This window comes from Drosophila navojoa, chromosome 3, assembly GCF_054131105.1.
Source record: "Drosophila navojoa isolate 15081-1374.11 chromosome 3, UAZ_NAV_1.0, whole genome shotgun sequence".
Lineage (NCBI taxonomy): Eukaryota > Metazoa > Arthropoda > Insecta > Diptera > Drosophilidae > Drosophila > Drosophila navojoa.
In genome coordinates this window covers 8,132,561-8,154,247 of record NC_142891.1, presented here as the reverse complement: position 1 = coordinate 8,154,247, position 21,687 = coordinate 8,132,561, and the positions used below count along the sequence as shown (strand labels likewise).

At 44.2% G+C, this 21,687-nt stretch overlaps 4 protein-coding genes across 4 annotated transcripts; all 4 read left to right on the top strand.

The window, feature by feature from the left end:
- The first annotated feature begins 56 nt into the window (after positions 1-56).
- Positions 57-1,857, top strand: Rpn3 (regulatory particle non-ATPase 3). The gene is made up of 2 exons (XM_030386851.2): positions 57-367; positions 442-1,857. The coding sequence occupies exons 1-2, from the start codon at positions 201-203 to the stop codon at positions 1,760-1,762; spliced, it is 1,488 nt and encodes a 495-aa protein (XP_030242711.1). The 5' UTR covers positions 57-200; the 3' UTR covers positions 1,763-1,857.
- Positions 1,858-2,212: 355 nt separating this feature from the next.
- On the top strand, positions 2,213-6,816 carry LOC108658012 (uncharacterized). The gene is made up of 3 exons (XM_018110667.3): positions 2,213-3,708; positions 3,833-4,282; positions 4,893-6,816. Exons 1-3 carry the CDS (start codon positions 2,998-3,000, stop codon positions 6,282-6,284), a joined length of 2,553 nt encoding a protein of 850 aa, XP_017966156.3. The 5' UTR covers positions 2,213-2,997; the 3' UTR covers positions 6,285-6,816.
- A 1,983-nt stretch (positions 6,817-8,799) lies between these two features.
- Phlpp (PH domain leucine-rich repeat protein phosphatase) lies at positions 8,800-13,676 on the top strand. Its single transcript, XM_030386848.2, has 4 exons — positions 8,800-9,721; positions 9,791-9,944; positions 10,683-12,106; positions 12,593-13,676. Exons 1-4 carry the CDS (start codon positions 9,446-9,448, stop codon positions 13,649-13,651), a joined length of 2,913 nt encoding a protein of 970 aa, XP_030242708.1. The 5' UTR covers positions 8,800-9,445; the 3' UTR covers positions 13,652-13,676.
- Positions 13,677-17,716: 4,040 nt separating this feature from the next.
- On the top strand, positions 17,717-20,756 carry Klp59D (Kinesin-like protein at 59D). The gene is made up of 3 exons (XM_030386842.2): positions 17,717-18,084; positions 18,151-19,367; positions 19,543-20,756. The coding sequence occupies exons 2-3, from the start codon at positions 18,201-18,203 to the stop codon at positions 20,632-20,634; spliced, it is 2,259 nt and encodes a 752-aa protein (XP_030242702.1). The 5' UTR covers positions 17,717-18,084; positions 18,151-18,200; the 3' UTR covers positions 20,635-20,756.
- Positions 20,757-21,687: the final 931 nt, after the last annotated feature.

Here is a 21,687-nt window from a genome sequence, read left to right as displayed (position 1 = left end):
TATTTACTAAAAATTTTATGGCAACCATATCACAATCAGTATCGATAATTGTAGCGTCAGAGTAAAATGTAAATTGCTTGTCAAAACTATCGTCCACCACTAAAGTCTGGCATTACTTGGCAATTTTGTATGCCGAGTTCAGGAAAAATATTAATATTAAAACAAACAGTAATTATACGTAAATTGCAAGTGCTTTAAAAATGGCAACAGTCGCTGTTGATACTGTCTCTCAAGACATCGAGATGGAGGTAGACGCTGCTGCTGAAACACTGGCAGACGAGAAGAAAAATCAAGATCTCGCTGCCGTACAAGAACTTCGCGAACAAATACGCCAAATTGAAAAGTCCGTGTCCTCTAAGGAACCACGGTAAGTAAAAAATCGAGGAAGCTATATTACCCTGCGAAAATCCAAAATTATATGTAACAAACTTCCCAATTTAGTTTCATTCTCCGCGTGCTACGCAATTTGCCCATTACTCGGCGCAAATTAAACGGCGTCGTATTCCGGAACCTGGCTCAGAGCATTTATCCCGTTGGCGCTGACCGCGAGGCGGCGTTGGCGCTCGCGCCTACACTCGAAAAAGATGCAACAGAATTGCCTGATGTGCCCAAAAAGCAGGTGGCGACAAAGGCTCCCATTGCTGAGGTGGATGCGTACTATTATTTACTGTTGCTAGTGAAATTAATAGATGCTGGAGATTTGAAGCGAGCTGGCACTTGTGCGGATGCGTTAATGTCGAAAATATCGATACAAAATCGTCGCACATTGGATCTTATTGGCGCCAAGTCATATTTCTATTACTCACGCGTGGCGGAGCTGAACAATGGACTGGAAGGGATTCGTTCCTTTTTGCATGCCCGCCTGCGCACTGCGACGCTGCGCAATGACTTCGAAGGACAGGCCGTACTGCTCAATTGCCTGCTGCGTAACTATTTGCATTATGCACTGTACGACCAGGCAGACAAACTGGTCAAGAAGTCGGTGTATCCCGAGTCGGCCAGCAACAATGAATGGGCACGTTTCCTCTACTATTTGGGTCGCATCAAGGCCGCCAAGCTTGAATACAGTGATGCCCACAAGCATCTGGTGCAGGCGCTGCGCAAATCACCACAGCATGCCGCTATTGGATTCCGCCAGACCGTACAGAAACTGATCATTGTCGTGGAACTGTTGCTGGGCAACATACCGGAACGCGTGGTGTTTCGACAGGCGGGATTGCGCCAATCTCTTGGACCTTATTTCTCGCTCACACAGGCAGTGCGGCTGGGTAATCTGAAGCGCTTTGGGGATGTGGTCTCACAGTTTGGGCCCAAATTCCAGATGGATCATACATTTACGTTAATCATTCGTCTCCGCCACAATGTTATCAAAACGGCCATTCGCTCCATTGGACTCTCCTACTCGCGCATATCGCCGAAAGATATAGCCAAGCGTTTGATGCTCGACTCGGCAGAGGATGCCGAATTTATCGTGTCCAAGGCTATACGTGATGGTGTTATTGAAGCTACCTTGGATCCCGAGCAAAATTATATGCGCAGCAAGGAGAGCACCGACATATATAGCACACGCGAGCCCCAGTTGGCTTTCCATGAACGCATTTCGTTCTGCTTGAATCTGCATAATCAGAGCGTTAAGGCCATGCGTTATCCGCCCAAGTCCTATGGAAAGGATTTGGAGAGTGCTGAGGAGCGACGCGAGCGGGAACAACAGGACCTGGAGCTGGCCAAAGAGATGGCCGAAGATGACGAAGACGGTTTCTAAGCACTATTTGTGCACTTATTTTCATAAAGATATATTAATTTTTCATAGATGTGTGAACGATTATCATAATAAAATTAATTACCGAAATTTGTAAACCTAGATTCTGTATTTGTTTTAATATAATATTTTGAAGATTTGCGGGTTGGGCCCTTAAATATGAGTTTTTTGTAAGCGTTGTTTATTAATCGCAATATCGAATTGAACCGTCGTTAAGTAAGCGATGAAAGAGTTGTTAAACTATTCTAACAAAAAATTTGTAACATTTATTTTTTATACTTATTATTATTGAAATATTCATTCTTAGCAATCATTAATGACTTTTGTATTGTATAGCCTTTATAATTCTATTTTAATTTTGATATTTATAAGTATATCAAAACTATTCACAATAATAGGTGGCGGTACTGCACTATCGATATAAAGATAAGCTGCAAATGTGAAATATATCGAGCGTTTGGAAGCATCGATACATCTTTGCAATATCAACAACCCTATCTAGTTGCATTATTCTTGGAGCAGAAAGCAGAAAATTTTTGTGAAAACACCACGCAGCGAAATATGTAAAGTTCGCAAATGTAAAAAGTAACTAAAAAAGAAGAATCAAACTATGAACTTGCAAATTGTGTTAATATTGCAATTGAAAAGTGCATGTGCGCGTTTATTGTAGAAATACTACATGCAAGTAACCAGCAGCCACAGCATTCTGTGGCAGCGACTCGTCGTCCAGTAGCAGCGAGTAAATTGTGGAGTCTCTCTGGCCACATTGGTGGACTAGCGCCCGCAAATGTATGCGACAAACTAGTAGTGGGCAGCAGCAGCAGTCGTTGTCGTCTTTGTGAAGCATCAATCGCGAAAAAGCAAAGGAAACAAATAAACGCCAAAACAACAGAGTGAAAAAAAAACGTGCGTAAAAGTTAATTAGCTGCCGCCAAGCAACGAGCAAACGCAGAAGCGAGTGGAGGAGCAACAGCAGCAGCTGCTGCTCTATACAAATCGACAATCGACATTATTGTTGTTGTTATTATTATTGTTGTTGTTGTGGTTTTTGCACCCACCACACGTAACTAGAGCAGCAGCCACTATACACATACATACACACAGATACACTAAAACACATACACATATACACTAACATACACAGAGACAAGTTCACACACACACACACACACCCCTACGTATAAACACTTTAGGCTAGACTTCGTAGTAGATGCGTGCGTGCCACAACAAAATTGGAAATGATTTGTCCAAAAGACGTCCTGCAGTGGTTTAAGACTCTGGAGAGCTATAATCGCATTGATACCATGTGTTCATTGTTCGAGGCCTGTTTGCCGTTTGAGTTGCGGTTTCTGGGCACATTTTTGGAGGAGCTGGGTCGCAGGGATTCACCGGAATTGCGTGGCATGGAGCTGCGCGCCAATAATCCACAGGATCTGGCCGCCGATATGCACAACTGCCAAAAGGGCGAACCAACAGACAAAAAGATCCGCCGCAAGATGGCGCTATATTTAGCGCTGATACGTGCCTGTAATCGAAATTGTGTGACAGAAATATTTCGCACCCTCGAGTGTTGGGGCGACCGCGATTTTGCCAGCATTAACGATCAGGATACGATCCTGGAGCTGTTGCTCGTCTACACAATGGCTGCCAAACATCCTGTCTTTTCTTACCACCAGAACACCAAATGCGGCGAAATTCTGGCCAAGATTAAGGAGATCAGACGTATGACAGACGAAACGACACAAATGATGAGCCAGCAGCAGCAGCAGCAGTCGTCACAGCAGCAACAGCAACAGCCGTCGCATACACAACACTTGCTGCATCAGCAGCAGCAGTCGCAGCCTCAGCCACAGCCACAGCAGCCGCCACCGCCTTTCCATCATCCAGTGGTGCCAATGATGCAGCCACAGCAGCCAACGCCTCTGCTGTATCCACAGCCTTGGACCAAGGTAACAAATCCATTGCCCATAAGGTTATGCCCGATCGAAAGAGATTCCCTGGTAGTCTGTTATGTTATCTATATGAATTGCCAAATAGAGTAACTATTTACAATTTTTCCTTGATCCTTCGCAGATGATACCCGGCACAGACGTGGACAGCATACAACATTTGATGCAATCCAACATCACCATTCCAACGGACTCGAATGCCATTGCTGCGGCAGCGGCAGCGGCGGCGGCGGCAGGCGGCTGGTCCATGCGCAACTCAGTGCCGTGTACAGTGTATGCAGTGCCGCCTCCACAGCCACAGAGCCTGGATCTTCAGGTGCCGCCGCAAGCCAGCTCGCCCATGCTAAGCAGCCAGCAGTCATCGCCGTCGACCAGTCGCACCACCAGTCCACAGCGTGAGCGTGGCAGCAGTGCCCCACTGCTGCAGCAACAGCAACAGCCACAACAACAAATGCGCAGCTTGCCGTTGCGCTTGCCGAACAGCGTCAAACATTCGCGTCGACCCTCTGTGGAGACAACGCCACCGCCATCGTCTACGTCCGTTGGCAGCGGCGACGCTAAGCATTTTGATGAGGTGGGTCCTATGAATCATGCAATCAATAACAGCGAAGTAATGGATAAATATGTATTCCTGATCAGCGCTGGCTGAGTATCAAATGGATTGTCGTTGCTTTGTTTGTGTGTAGATGTTTGTTGCCCAGAATTGATTTAGGTTTAAGGTAGAATAATAGGGATTTTAACGGAAATTTAGCAATGGCCAAAGATTATTTGTTGAACAGAACTTTGTGTCAACAGTTTCATTTTATACTGAACAGCGCTGACCTAGTTTATTCGAATTGCTGTTGCCAAGCTTATCTGTAGATATTTTTGTTCGCCCGAAATTCATCTTGGTGTAAGGTAGTGTAACTAGAGATGATAAGTGAAATTTTCTTTTAATTCCATCAGATAGAAAGGTTTTTGATTAGAATACTCTTATTTAGTAGTAGCAAGAGAATATTATTCTTTTAACTCTATATGGGTATAGAGGATAGGAGACATTAATAGGACCTTTGAAAATGGTCACAATGAGGGCTGCGTATAATTTGTCTGCAAATTTAATCAATTGAAATATTTGTGCTATTTGTTTAACAAATCATCAAAAGAATACTTAATAATAATATATGTTTGTGCCTATATGATTTCAGGGTATCAGCGAAGGCGGCGGCAACCCAGTTGGCGCCAGCTTGTCTAGTATTATACGCAACGCAAGCTATCCGCGTGTCTCGCATCAGCGTATGAATGCGAATACATATATACCACCTCACCAGCAGCAGCAGCAACAACAACAACAACAACAACAGCAGCAGCAGCAACAGTCGCCGGTAAGTCAAGATTCACAGCAGCAGCAGCAGGCGCAGCAGCACTATCAGATGAACAGCTTCATCAAGGCGAACACACTGGTCCACACGATGCATAATATGCACATAAACGAGGATGGCAGCGGCTCGACGAGAATGAGTTCGAGTAAAAGTGCGGCAACTACGAGCAGCGAATCGGGTTGCTCGAATGGCTCTTGCGGCGAGACAACGCCACCGGAAACGCCCACGCCCACGCCCACGCATCCCAACCATTCAGTGGGCATTGGTTATCAGCAACAGCAGCAGCAAAAGCCGCATCATATTAGCAATAAGCAGTCTAGCCTACAGCATCGTCTCAACGGGCGCAATGGCGTGGAGAAGAGCTATCAGCAAATCTATACGCCGAGCAATCCCAGCGAGCAACAGCAACAGCAGCCGCTGCTCATGAGTCCCTCTGCTGTTAGTACGCCACCGACACCTGTGCTGTTGCAGACGCAGCAGCAGTCACAACAGCAGCAGCAGCAGCAGCAACAACAGCAGCCACAACAGCAACAACAGCAACCACAACCACCGCCAACAGCGACAGCGTATAATGCACCAACATATCCATATCATGCGGCAAGTGGACGTGGACCGCAGCCAGCATTGATAAAACCACATCATCCGCAGCCGCCGCCACTTGCGCTGCACAACTCCATACGCGTTCATTACCAGCCTAACGGGGACATCATCTTTCCGGGCTATCATCCCGGGTTGACGTATCCAGTGCCCGTTACAGCACCGCCAGCTGGTGCGCCCACAGCTGTGACGGCGGCCCAATTGGTCCGCAATACGGCGCCCGTTGCCAGCACCAATGCAGTCACAGTGCAAACGCAAACGCCCGCCACACAGCCGCAGCCGCAGCAATTGCTCGCGACGCCAGTTGCGCCCACGCCGTATGCGACGTTAGGCGTTTGCCCCATAACTGGAGCGAGCAGCGCAGTGACACCGAAGATCATCTCCTGCTACAACTGTGGCTCCCAGACGCACATCGGGCGCGATTGCCAGGAAGCGTCCATGGAGGATGTGACGCGCAGCGCCACCTACAAGCTGGACTTCAGTACGACTAGCAACTCGGGCAGCAGCATCGATGGCGGCAACCTAAGCGATCACAAGGAGGTCGGCAGCATGCTGAAGAATGTGCCAGCGACAACGCCAACGGCGACAGCGGGAGCAGCATTGACCAGCATGGGCAAATAAGCCATGTATAATACACACACACAGATAAATATTTATATGTATTTACATATATATAAATAATTAATATATATATATATAATTAATTAATATACTTATTGTAATTCTTAACTACTTACACAATTGAACATTTATAACGTTTGTAAAAGTGCGGAAATCAAATTTCACGCCTTTAGCCACGTCTCTTAGTTATTTAAGTCATTTTTGCAAATTGCGTTAGCCAGAACAAGTCGCCTAAAATTAAACAAAAAAAAGAAACAAAATCGAAATGCAAAAAAAAAAAAAAAAATATTATAAACAATTAACAACCTTGCACACCACAGGGAAATTATGCAGATAGTAATTGTAGTTATATATACATACATATATATTCTATATATATATAAATTATACTATATCTACTGTATAATTGCGCGTACTATACGAATATTTCTACCATTTAAGTTATACGCAAAACAAATAGGCGAAAAACAAAAACAATACAATGACGAGCAATAGACAACAAACAATTTACATTACTCTAAAATCAATGCAATGAAAAACAAAAACAAAAAACATAAATTAGTTAAAGCAGCTGTTAAACGTAGTAATTATCAAAAATATAATTGAATTGATATTTGCATGGAGAAGGAGTAAGAGGTAGGAGGTAGGAGTAGGAGTAGGAGCTAGGAGAAGGACTTCACGCTCTGTGTGTGTTCGTTTGTGACATAAGAAATATCCATTTGTAATTGCGATAAATAAACTAAATAATTTGTAAGCGCAAAAACCGAGATAAGAATTAATAAATGCAAACTTAAGCAGAAAGATAAAAGATAAAAGCGTGTAAAACAAAAATGTAGCATTACAATAAAATGTTAGCGAATACCTTATAAAATGTGTATAAACAAAATGAGCGTAGTGCACCATCCACACACACACACACACACCCCATATATGTATACACGCATACATACACACACACACACAGACATACTCCCACTCGCCCACGCACACCTGAGAGAGGGTGCAAGCGAGAGAGTTAATGTGCTTAGTTAACGTTAACTATTAATCTAATTATTATTAAATTTATTCATACTAGTAATTATTTATTTTATTTGCTGCTCCCTTGTTTAAACAGATTTCAGCATTGGATTTTACATTGTATTATATAGATTATATATATGTATATTTATATGAATATATATGACTATATACCAATACACACACACACACTCTACATTTTATTGAATATGGCGTATATTATGTATAAAACGCGTTACTTTATTTTATATATAAATATATTTTTTTTTTATAAATATATTTAATCTCTTGACCATAAGCAAAAAAAAAAGAAATATACATATATGTCTTTATATATAGCATATGGCCAAGTTGAGATTTATGTAATGGCTAAGACCACGCCCACAATTAGAACATGATTGCCTGCGTTTTTTCTTGTTTTGGTTACGTTATGTAAAAAAGTTGTTACCTTTTTTATGGAAGCAAAAAAAAAAAATCTTATATAAACGGAATTAAGAAAATGCAAAAAAAAAAAAATACATATATAAAATCTTAAAAATACAAATCAAGCAACAAAACGAAAAAATGCAAAATATTGAAATGAAATGAAATATATTATTAAAAGAGTTTCTGCTAATGCGTAAGTGCATGACAAACGATTATTATATTTCAGTGAAAAATAATAAAAAAAAAAAACAAATTGTTTCTTAAATTCGTGTAAAAAAACACAAAACTACAAAACAAATGTATTTATTTCCTTCGCCTCCATTCGCATCATCCATTCTCATTCGACTCTAAAATACCTTGAATATGCAGATATAGATACTATATGTAGTATATCTATAAAACCTTCCCTCCATTCATTGTTATTAAATTGTGTGTCAATTCCGAATGGCGCTCTATGTAAACGAACACCCAGCTTATGTACATACATAGATATATGCGTAGGTATACCTGTATGTATGGATGTGAATACTTTGAGGCAAACAGTGCATGGTGAGTATGGATCTTGAGGGCCTCTCTCTGTCTGTCTCCCTCCCACTCCCACTCTCTTGTTTGAGCTTAGCATAAACTAAACTCCATTTAGAGTGCACGTTAAATATACATACTTGTCGAACTGAGCAGGCGTCCAGTCTTTAAGTACAGTGAACATTGGCTAAAATGAATTTAAATTAATATCGGTTTATCTATATGCTGTTTGCAGTTCATCAAATATTTTCTGCAGACATAAGACTAGATCTTGGAATATTTATGAATGAATATGTAGGTGGATATTATATGATAATAATATTTGTTAAATTTTTAGTTTTTTTAATTTTTATATTTGTTATAGTTATAGAAATTTAGATTTTAGCAACGTATTCTATATAAATAATATATTGTGTATTTGTATATCCATCCTAAAAGCAAATGTGATACTTAGGAATAATGGAATTGCTATCTTATAGTTTTATTATCATGTATATATGTATATATTTTTTGTACTCTTAGTTATGTTTATTAAGTTAAGTGTTATATATTAGCTTAGGCTGAGTTCATTCTACCGCGAGTTCACTGTTTGTACGGATATAAGAAATAATTGTTGCGCCAGAGCTCTCGTATGGCACAAGCACAATCCAAAATGTTGCTCAGACATCATATCATCGTATTGCAGCGAACCCATGGAAAAGGCATATATGAGAATGGAGCAGTGGCCGGAGGGAGGATGAGAGCGGGGTGGGGTGGCCGGCGAGAGGGTTGGAGGCAACCGTGGCGTTCTCTCAAGCGTTACAGTTTTGGCTTGTTGTAACGGCAAGTCGTCTTCAGTTGTGCATAGACCTGGATCCGGTGTGGATTGTTGTGCCGCAAGAAGAAGAGCTACGAAGCCAACAAGAACTCTAAATTATTGTCAAATCTAAAGTCAATTATAGTATTGTAATTGGGGTGTACTTCACATCTAGTTCTAGCCCCATTCATTAAAATTTTTTCATAATATTTTGGAATATTCGCGGTCTTTTGGACAGACTTCGTCAGATTTTCGGCCGTTTTGGTTTTTCTGTTTGGTGTTTACTCATGCATGCAGTGTGGTAAGTTGTTGCCATTCGGACCTCAACTCCGCCCACGTCGTAGAGTGTTAACGGAAAAACTAAAGGAAAATACCAATAAAGTGAACGAAAACGAAAACAATGCTTAAGGCCGTAAAGAAAACGACGGAGGTAAACAAATCGAAATTAAAAGTTACGGCTAGTAATGGCGACGAGAACAACAGCAACCACAACAACAACAACAGCAACAACAACAATAACAACAATGAAAACAAGAGCGCCTCCGAACTGACCATAAAGCACGGCTCCATCTCTGGCCAAAATGCAGAAGTCGCCCCAAATGAGAGTCCCCCATTGAAGAAGCTGAGCCTGAAGGGCAACCAACTGTGCGGCAGCATTTTAATAGGCAATTACAACGTAAGGGTCCAGAAGTCGTATAACTGAACTAATACAGAGTATGACTATATCTTCTCTTTCTCTGGGCAGTACCTGACCCAATTGGAGGTGTGCGAGAACGAAATGGAAGTCTTGGACCTGAGCACCTTGGCACAGTTGGAGACGCTGAAGTGCAGCCGCAACAAGCTGATTGAGCTCATCATAAATGGCACCAGTCTGCAGACCCTTATAGCGGATCATAACTGTAGGTATTGCGGTTGATCTGAATGGAAGCTTAATGCATTTGAAATTAGGCTAAACTGGTTATTTATTTATTTTTTTTTTTTTACAATTTTCAATACGTCTATCGAAAACTCTTCTTTCCTTTAACAATTTTGGTATTAGCTTTTATTTATGTTTTTATTGTTTGGAATTGTAAAATGAATTTATGTTTTGTTAATGCGTTCAATTTTACTTATTTTTTTAAATTTAGTTTATTCTTTTATTATCTTATATTTTTAATTTTTTAAGGAATTTACATAATTTTATTTTTTTTTTGTATTATGTTTTTATGGTATATATCTAAAACTATTTTTTTTTTCAACTATGTATTTTTATTTTTATATATATATATATATTTTTTTTTTAATATTTAAATTACAAATTTTAGGCTGAAAGTCTTATTCAGCTACTATTATTATTATAATTTTTTTTTCAAAAATTTATTGTTGGATTTTAAGATTATTGTTTGCGAATATATTTTTTATAATCTGACATAGAATACATTTTAATTTGAGATATTTTTCAAAAAATAACACTATTTAAGAACTAATAAGTCGTGGGGGCATAAAAAAAATTATTAGAAACTCACATGTCCACAAATTAATTGATACTGTAGCATTTTTTTAATGCTCTTAAAAATTATAAAAAAAAATTAGTTGAGCAAAAGAAATTTCAGTTAATATTTCTATTTAATTACTAATTGATTTTCTGTGCCCTGTAGGTCTGCAGAGCATCTGCATATCGAAGTCGGTGCCACAGAAGCTGCTGCAGCTGGACATCTCTCACAACTACCTGAGCGCGCTGCCTCAGTGGATCGGCGGCTGCGTGGCCTTGGAGACGCTGAACGCCACGCACAATCACTTGAGCCACATCAAGGAGCTGCTGAGGAATTATCGTATCAGCTGCCTGCGCTCGCTGAATCTCGCCTACAATGCGCTGCAGCAGCTGGACTATTTGCCTGAGGCCTTCTGCAGCGTGACGCGGCTGCAGCTGCAGAGCAACGAGCTGCAGCGGCTGCCCGATAACTTCTTCGCCGTGACCCATGGCCAGCTGAGCTCGCTGAACGTCGCCTGCAATCGACTGGCCCAGCTGCCGCGCTACGAGCAGAACAACAATGCGGCACTGGAGGAGCTCTGCCTGACGGGCAATCAGCTGAACGACAGCATATTCGAGCCACTGCTGCACGCGGGCAGGCTGAAGGTGCTGCGACTGGCCCACAATCGACTGGGAGTGCTGCCGGCGGAGTGCGTGCGCAACTGGTCGGAGCTGGAGGTGTTGGTGCTGTCGGGCAACATGCTGCAGCAGCTGCCGGACCAGGTGTCCGGCCTGAGTCAGCTGAAGGTGCTGCGCTGCTGCAACAATCTGCTGCTCAGCACGCCGCAGCTGTCGAAGCTGAGCCAGCTGAAGATCCTGGACCTGGCGCACAATCACTTGGACCGCATCAATCTGCTGTCGCTGGTGCCCTCGCGCAATCTCAAGTATCTGGACTTGTCGGGCAACTTGCAGCTGCAGGTGGATGAGCAGCAGCTGAAGGTCTGCCAGACGCAGAGTCAGCGTGTCTGGAGTCTGGTCGATGTCTCTGGCAACAATCGCGCCGCATTGCCCACCAGCACACGACGCCTGCCCGTGGAGTATAGCAAGGCGTCTGCCCAGAAGACCAAGTCCTTGCCCTGGTCCTTGGGCTTTGCCGAGACGCCAGGCGATGCGCGCAAGCTGCTCGTCACACAGCTACGCGCGAGCCAGTTCAACGGCAACGAAGAGGCGCTCCTTGGCATGTTCGAGTCGCAGACGGATGCGCGACAGGCACATCAAATGGCGCAACTGGTGCCCGGCCTGCTCAAGCAGGAGCAGTCACTGAAGGAGTCTCCGCTCAACGACTACATGAAGTACACACTGCTGACGGCGCAACGCCAGTGCGGTGGATGCCTGCGCAATGCCACGCTCCTCCACCTCCTGCGACAGCCCTCAAAGGTGCGTGCGCTCAAGTCCAAGCGCTACGTGTTGCGCCTGGCCCACCTGGGGCACTTTGATGCGTACCTGGTGCGACGCACAACCCACCTGCGGCTCACTGAGTCGCAGGCCGACTGCGATAGCCATAAATGCAACCAGACATCCCACACACTGCCCGATCCCGAGCTACTCGAGGTGAGTTCTAGCTAGAGATGTAAGCTCCTGGAGGGCAAAAATATATCCTAGGTCCATTTCCATATAAGAAATAGTTATATAAGAGATATAGTTGCATCTTACCTTACACTCTTCCTCTTCTTTACATATTCGTATTTGTATTCATTCGAATTAGCTCTGAGCTTTTTCGGTTCTTTTCGTTTCTCTTTTCCTCTTGTGGAGCGTCTTGAGTTGATCTAGGTATTCGTGGGACGCTCTTTTAACGAACATCGTTTCGGGAGAGCAACGAATCATGTCGTATCATTCGCGCAATGATATTCAGCTAACAACTTTAAAAGGTTTACATTGAGTCATTCGATTTACTTGCTGAGGCTCATTCTCATTTAGATTTACATTGAAATTCTCATTCACATTCTCTTTTACATTTAAATGCACTTTGAAACACCTAAAATTATACCTATCCCAACTTTTTACACTAAAATATACAACTCCTGATGATAACTCCAGATAACGCTGAGCAACGATGATGAGTACCTGGTGCTGGCCAATGAGCAGCTGTGGGCCGTGATGGACATTGGACGTGCGGCACGGGAGATACGCAAGGAGGAGAATGCTTTGTTGGCGGCCAAGCGACTGCTGGAAATTGCTCAGAGCTTTGGCGCGACGGCGAATCTGAGCGTGATTGTGGTGCGCTTCAGTCACCTGAGCACCGACGTGGATCATCTGATACGCGAGCTGAAGCAGAGCGTGCGCAAGAAGCCGGCGCTGGTGTCGCCGCAGCAGTCGGCCAGCTTGGCCGTGAGCAAGCGCACCTGTTGCGATCGGAGTAATGCGTGCCGGCATCGTACCTTGGAGCAGGAGTTGCTGGCTGGTCGCTCGTCGCCCAGTGGCCAGAGCAATCCGGATTTGCTGAGCAAAGATGCGACGGTGGCCAAGGACGAGTTCATATTGGCGCATGCGCGCGTCCTGCAGGAGGAGCAGCAGCTGGAGATGCTGGACGAAACGGAGTCCGTTCTGTCAGAGGAGCAGTTCAAGTGCTGGGAATACATGCTCGAGCAGAACACCCAGCTGCTGTTCGACAAGGAGCTGAACACCATCTCGAAGTCGTTCTCCAAGCAGCGACTGCCCACAGCCAAACTGACAGCGGCCGACGGCAACGATCTGAAGTCGAATCTCATACGCAACGTGGCCAACAAGTTCATCTCGAGCAGCACGCCCCAGCTGACCCAGGCGCACGTTCCACTGAGCGCCTATCAGCCCATCATGAAGCAGCTACCCACCGAGTACTTTGGCAGCATGCGCTCCTTCCAGCAGTCGCCCAACTATGGCTACAATCTCTTCGATGGCAAGTCGCGGGATGCCTACGCGAAGCTGGGCGGCGGGCCACATGCCGCCTACTTCGGTTCCCTGCAGCGACGTATGCCCTGCAACCTGGAATATGACTTCCCGGTGACGCAGGAGAGGGATCACAATATATTGGATGAGGAGGAGCTGGACGAGGATGGCTTTACGGAGCATGAGAGTCGCATGCGAAAATACTGGGGCGTGGCAACAACAGAGCTGTAGGAGAGGGTCTCCATATCTACATATATTATAGTAAGTAGCGTTAGGAAAGCTGCAAGAAAAGTTATATAAATATTATATAAAATAAAAGACAACTTTTTAATATGTTTGTGTTGTTATTATTATGATTTATTATTTATATTATTCTCATTTTCATCATTATTAAAAATTTTTTGAATAATTCTTATTCCGTAATATCTCTTGGCTGCTTTTAAAATAACTGAAATCGTTGTAGCCCTCTATTGGCGAGAAGCGTAAGCTGTGAGCAGAAAGGCTAGTATGAAATTTAAATTGAACGATAATAAAGCAGTTAAATTCTGCGGTGTTTCAGTGCTGCCAGCTTAGCCTGTTTCACGCTAGATCTAACTATAAATATTTCTGTACATAAGCTATGTATAAGCTCTTTGTCAGTCTCACTTTCTGTCTCCCTGCCTTCCTTTCAATATACCAAAATTAAGCAAAAGAAGAAGAAGAAGTACAGAAGATCATTTAAGTTGTTTGTATGTATGCAGCAGTATTCACTACCCATTTAGATTTATTTAGAGTGCTAGCAGCAGGAGAGAGTGTTCCCATTGGTCAATTAAAACTCAACTGCAACGACCTCTACCTGTCGTCGGACTCAACTGATAGACTGAAGTCGCCCTATATAAAGGCTACCGGCGGCAGCATTTCTTCAGTTCCCCAGACCCGGTGGTTGCAGTCGTGCAAGTGTCAAGTGAGGTGAAGACTGTGTAAGTATCTAATCATCGTTCAACGAAGCAATTAAGACTTGGAGCAAATGCTTAAAGGAAATACTTAACAGAAATAACTAGAGGGAATACTGAAAAGAACTTCTTGGATGCAGTTCTCAGAGTAAATATTATACTTAGTTTTGTCTGTCTACATAATTGTGCCAATTTTGTTAGTTTTTATTATTTTACTTTATTCTATTAACCAGCATTTCTTACTACATTTTACCTTCTTTCAGGCTACTTATATTTTATAGTCAAACTTATTCGGAGTTCAGCTGTATTTGAACTGCTTACTGTCCTGCACAGCTTGGATTCCGAACTGCTTGACAGTTGTCGCTTTCTGCTGATAGATGGCTACCATTCTTATACAAGCTGTTGGAGATTTTCCGCAGTTTGCACTGTTTGCCGACAGAGGGCTAACCTATTGTCCACATATTAAACAGGAAGACTTAATTAGGTTAATTACCAAATAAGCTATAGATGTGCATTTGGAGAATGCAAGGTAAGTATTAACATATACTATTAAACAGTAGCTTTTATGTAAGTCTTAAGTAATTTAAATTCGCAAAATTTTAATTACGATCTTTGATCTGATTACTCAAGGCGGCATCAAATAAGCCCAAACAAGCAAAAGTGCCCATTAAAATTGAGAACTTAATTTAACAAGCATATAATTCGCACACCCACCCACACTTGCACAGACATCGAAACGCATACGCACTTAAGTTTATCCCTGTAATAAGGACACTCCTCAGACATATATAGGCAGAGACTTGCGCCCCGTATTTGTAAGGTCACTGAGGCGAATAATTCATGTCAATATCAGAACTCATTTACTTGCGGTTGTTTTTAGCGACGCGTTGCGAAAGAAAATTCATCTAAATGCCAACGACATCAATGGGGCGAATGCTGGAGAGAGGGAGATGGTGATGGAGAGCACGGCAGAGGGGGGCGTGCTGGGGCGTGCGGGTTGCCAGAGAGATAGATTTGCGTGTGGCTTTCTAATCATTGCGAATCGCTCAAGTGTATTACCGTTATAGGCCGCCTTAACAAGACGAGCGGCTGCACTGCGCTGGGCAAATATGAAACTTTTGTTCAAGCACATCCGTTATCCGATTCCCAAGTAGTGAAGTCTATTGCTCAAAAGACAGGCGACTAATTTTAATTACTTTTTCACTCCCATTTACTTACACTTGTTGCCCATCAGTTAAAACCCAACTTCCCGTCGAACTCGCACTCGAACTGAAATGACAACTCCATTTTCATTCACCACTTCCTAACCATTTTCATTTGGGCACATTTTCCACTTGAAAGCTCTCCATGGCCGCCCCCGCCAACGCCAACGCCTGGTCACACTGATGTCTATCACAATGCCCATTACAACTTATTGCTGTGGCTACTTTTAATACACTAAATTAACTTTTTGGGTCTTCGCGCCCATTCCCCTAGTCCCCGTTCCCCATTCCCCGTTCCCCAAAAGGGCCCGTGGCCCGTGGCCACACAACAAGCGCCACGATTTGTCACCAATCCGCAGACGACGCGGACTTTATCTGCCGTTTATCTCGCTAGTGTTGATAAATGGCTTTGTGGTAATTAATTTGTCGTGAATGAAGCACAGGAAATAGAATAAAAATTAACTTGAAAGCATAGTGGTTAGGCAAGCATATAAAAATATATATATAAATATATTTAAATAGTCTAACATATATATGTACAAATAAAAAGATATATTAAAATGTAAATGAAAATATAATATTTTTAAATAAAAATAATAAATAATAATAGAACTGTAATTTCTATAGAATGACTTAATTTAAAAATAATAAATAATAATAAATTATAATTATGACACCTTTGAAACAATTAAAAATGTCAGATGTCAAATATTTAAAAACTAAACTACATTAGATGGTAGATAAATATTTTGTATTCTATTTATATACATATATTTTATAAATTCTATTGTGTAAAGTTTCGCAAACCATTTATATATCATTGTAATATTAAACAATATAATATTCTTCAAGGTTTCCCATAGCCTAACTAAATCAATTTTCCAAAAACATCATAAACAAAGAGTAGACCCAACTATATATAATACGTATAATTCAATTGCATTCCGAAATCAGTTAATAAAGCATCTCTGCCTGTGCAAATGCTGAGCCGTTAGGAGCGGATGCTGTTTTACCTGGCAAGTGGTTAGGCAACCTAACCTATCAACACACATCCTGCTACCGCTCAGACACCTCCGAAACTTTTCTCATTATGTGTATCCACACGCACATGGCATAGAAGTTGCCGGCTGCGAGTTTCCTGCCAGAGTCCCGACAGGCAGCAGGAGCAGCTTCAGCTACTCCGCCCCTCCGTCCCGCCTGCCAGCCTGCTAGCCCGCTGCCCGCCACAATGCCTGAGCAACGCATCGGCGCTTTCAATGACTTCCGTCATCGCCGACACACTCGACGTGTAAATTTGCATTTGCTTCTAATTACGAGGAGCAGCACGAGGCGCCGAAAGAAAAACTACAGATGCTGGCTGCCACGCCCTGCAGCCCGCATTAGCAGCAACAGCAGCAGCAGCAGCAGCAGACGCTTGTGGCAATTGCAATTTAGAATTTCAATTATATTTATATTTTTATGAGGGCTGCCTAGCTAACTCAGCGCCCCCCTACCCCACAGTCAGCCCCACCCTGAGCACACGGAAACACTACAAATCAAGTGCCACGCACGCAAATTTCCTTTAATTAAAACTAAACTTTTAAGAGTTTTGCCTACGGCTCCTCCCAGTGCAGTGCTCCTTATCAGATCTGCATCTGCATCCGCATCCGCATCGGCATCGGCATCTGCATTTGCATCTGCATTTGGTAAGCACCGGAAAATTGCTTGGCTTCAACTTACGGCAACTTTGGGTTAGGCGATGTCATCTAACAGTTGTATTTGTTGCCACTCGACTTGACGCCAACTTTTACCGAGAGCCTTTCTTAGAGTAAAGTCCAAAAATAATGATGCCAGCTCGAGGTGTCTATGTGCTTCACTGTGGGGTGTTCATGTGTGTGTGAGTGTGTGTCTGTGTGTGGTTTGTTGAGCATGCAAACTTTTCTTCAACGCAATAGAGTGTACTATTTCTTGGGAAGTCTTCAAGAAATAGTGCTCTTTCCGGAATACTTTTAGTAAAGAACTCTTTAGCCGCTCAAGTATCTTATCCTGAACAGTAATTACAGACGTCAGCAGGATTTCATTAGGAATTGCTGCTCGCGACAATGGATATTTATCTTTAATCCCGAAATAGAATAACTAATATATTCGCTTCTATCAGTGCATTTTTTTTGATTTTCTGATTTATAGTAGGCCGTGCAAATTGCAAATAGTTCGCTTTAATCACTTTAAAACATTTAACGTACTACATTTTATACAACACTTGTGATTTAGGGATTTTGTGAACAAACTTTTTGGAACTGCTATGAAAACGTTCTCTTCCACACAATCAACACTCTGATTCAATCCAGTTGCAAATTATAATTGAAATAAAGCAGATATTTTGACAGACACCTATACGTATATATATATATATATTTGGGTGCTTGGGTACATCCATTGTGCAGCCATTATTCGGATGTGATCAGTATATCATTGCATTCATTGACATACGCAACGATATCATTTCGAACATATTGCCTGAGCACAATACTCCGTTAACAGGCCCAACCGGGTGAGCATTTTCCCATAACTATTTTCTTATAATTTTCCAATTTCCGTTGCCTCTTTGCAATTGCAGAAATCTTTGCTTATACATATATTTCATAAACGTAAGCAATTTACTACTATATGGAGGTGCTAGCGATTGGCGATAAGATCAACATCAGGCGATCCGACGGATGCATCCAGGCGGCATCGGTCGGATTGAAGAGTCCCGAACGACAGATGGTGACCGTTGAATGGACCCAAGGCAGCAAGGTGAAGGGCAAGGAAATACCCTGGGGCACTATACTGGAGCTCAATCCGTTTCTGGCGAAGTTCAGGCAGAAGCAGCAGTCGCCGCCCGACAAAAAGGAGCCACCCAAGGCCGAAGCGAAGCCGCACAATCTCTCCGGCTACACCATGTACCGGAAGAAGCCGACGAACAGCAGTCCGTACAAGAAGCGTATGCGCAGTCGTTGCGATAGCGCCGTCAATGTGCCGGCTTCCATCAAGACCGCGAAGCCCGTCAAGCCCCTCAAGCCCATCAAGCCCATCAAGTCACCGGCTGTTCATCCTGTTCGTCTTGGCAATCCCGTCAATGCGGAGCCGAGGGGCGTCAGGGGCGCATCGAGCACGGCCAGCATTAAGCGCTCGAGCGTTGTGCGCGAGGTGGAGCGCCTGAAGGAGCAGCGTGAGCGTCGCCGTGCCTGGCAGGCCGAGCAGCGGCGGGAGCAGAGTGTCCTCATGAACAAAGATCCGGGCAATCCCAACTGGGAGGTGGCGCTGATGGTGCGCAATTATCGTGGGCAGCTCCACATGAATCCGCTGCGCTGCCTGAGCTCACGCGGCGCACGCACCCAGCAGATAACCGTGTGCGTGCGCAAGCGTCCGATGAGCCGGCGCGAGCTGCAGTCGAAGGCCGTGGACATCATATCGGTGCCCAGTCGCAGTTCGCTGATCGTGCACGAGCTGCGCAACAAGGTGGATCTGACCAAGTTCCTGGAGCACCACAAGTTCCGCTTCGACTACACCTTTGACGAGCAGTGCAGCAACGCGCTGGTCTACGAGCACACCGCTCGACCCCTGATCCGCACCATGTTCGAGGGCGGCAATGCCACGTGCTTTGCCTACGGCCAGACGGGTAGCGGCAAGACCCACACCATGGGCGGCGAGTTCTGTGGCAAGACGCAGGACTGCACCACCGGCATTTATGCTCTGGCCGCTCAGGATGTGTTCGCTGAGCTGGACAAGCCCAAGTATCGCGAAATGGGCGCCAGTGTTACGTGCAGCTACTTTGAGATCTACGGCAGCAAGGTAAGGGTACAGTCTGCGAGCATAATCAATCGATAATCGATTAATAGAGGAGGGATCACTTGTCGATTCTCATTTATATAATCTATAGTAGATCGATAGCAGATGATCTTCTGATCATCCTTCTAGTTACCCTTTGAGGAGTACAATGAACTCTAATTGAAATCTATTCAAACAGGTCTTTGATTTGCTGCTGCCGGAGAAGCCGATGCTGCGCGTGCTCGAGGACGGTCGTCAGCAGGTGGTGATCGTTGGCCTGACCCGTATGCCTGTGAAGAAGGTGGAGGATGTGCTGGCAGTCATCGAGCAGGGCAATCGGGAGCGCACCTCCGGCCAGACTTCGGTGAATATCAAGTCGTCGCGCTCGCATGCCGTCTTCCAGATGGGGCTGGTGTTGCCCGACGATACGGAGCCGTGCGGCAAGTGCTCCTTTGTGGATCTGGCTGGCAATGAGCGCGGCGCGGACACACAGTCGGCCAATCTGCAGACACGTCGCGAGGGCGCCGAAATAAACAAGTCTCTGCTGGCGCTGAAGGAGTGCATTCGCGCCTTGAGTCGCCATTCGAGCCATCTGCCCTTCCGGGGCTCCAAGCTGACGCAGGTGTTGCGCGACTCCTTTATTGGGGGCGAGCAGAACAAGACGTGTATGATAGCCATGATATCGCCGGGCCTGAGCTCGGTGGAGAACACACTGAACACCCTACGCTATGCGGATCGTGTCAAGGAATTGGTAGCCAAGGACGATGATTTGGTGGAAACGGACAGCGAGCAGCCAAGCAAAAATGACGAAACAAGCTCAGCCAACGAGGACGGCAAGCCGGAGCAGGAGACAGACACCGAGTCGGATGAGTTCGAGGCGGAGGTCAATGATGAGCCCGGCAGCTTTAATGACTTCAAGTCAAGCCAGAGCTCGGATGCCACCAGCTCGTTCCGAAAATTCGATAGCCAGCAGTCATTGAGCGACGCAGACGGCGAATCCAATGGCGAGTCTGGAGCACGCTCTCAAATATCGGAGATTCTAATGCAGCACGAGGTAATGTTCGAGTTCTTCAACAATTACAAAATGCGCTTTGAGGCGGCTGTCAGTGAGGAAGCGTCCCTCGAAAAGAGCGAGCGTATAACCAAATTTCTGCTGGACGGGGAGCCAATAATTTGCGAGTTGGCGATTCTGGTGAAGCATGCACACGATCTGATCTCGAACTTCAATTCTCAGCGATTCTCAGAGAGCGACCTGGCGGAGAGCGATGACGCGCAACAGTTTTCAGATTAAGACTTCGAGAATTGGGACCTCGCCAACAACATCCAAAACCATTTATTTATTTTATATCGCACTGTATGACAATTGCAATGTGGATCTTCGAAAGAATTATAAAAATTTCATAAGAGGCAGTACATTTAATTAGAAACGATCTTAATTATTATTAATATGCTAGAGAAAGATGATAGAGATAGAGATAGAGATAGAGATAGAGATAGAGATAGCGATATGTACACATAGATAGAATTTGGCTTGAATTTAGTGAATATTAGCTTTCCCAATATGTATTTCCATAAACTTGCTAAGATGCGAGGAAAATGTAACCCGTTGCCCATATATCAAAAGTAAATTCAATTTCTTACACACGCATATTTGTCGAAAGTGTAGTTGAAAGCACTTTTGCCGCCCGGTGAGTGAAATGCAGTGCAAAAACTTTGCGCTCACATTGTGAGCAGAGCAGCTGAGATATGAATATGAGTTAGTCGGGTTTATCGCAATGCAAAATGTCTGCGCGATGGCAGTCAATTGCTCATTGACTTGGCACACGACTTGGCCGGCTAGCGAGTGCTTAGACTAGCTGACTAGTTGACTAGCTGGGCCGTAAGCCTTGGTAAAATGCCAAAGCCGAGATGCAGCTGTGGCAGCGGCGACAACAAGGACAAGAATACGAGGATGAGAATGGAAATGGGAATGGGAATGGGAATGGGTGTGGAAAGGGGGCTACGTATGGTGGAAAACAAAGTTCAGGGCAATAGATACGAGGCAGGAATGTGAGTTTTGGTTTAGTTGAAGTTTAGTTTACGTGCGCGTGGATTTCAAGCTGTGCGCGCACATAAGTTTGCGGCTTAAGCATGTGAAATTCATAAGAGCACAGCCGGATGGCAGCAAAACGAACTGCCACACATCGCCCACCCCCCCACGCCCAATAACTTCCCGCACATCCACAGGCGAACTCTCAACCCTTGCCGCTTGGCTCGCGTTTTCACCTGTATCCACATAAAATACAGCACTAGCTAATGCATTTGCCAGCCACCTTCTAAATAACCCCAACGTACAACCCACACG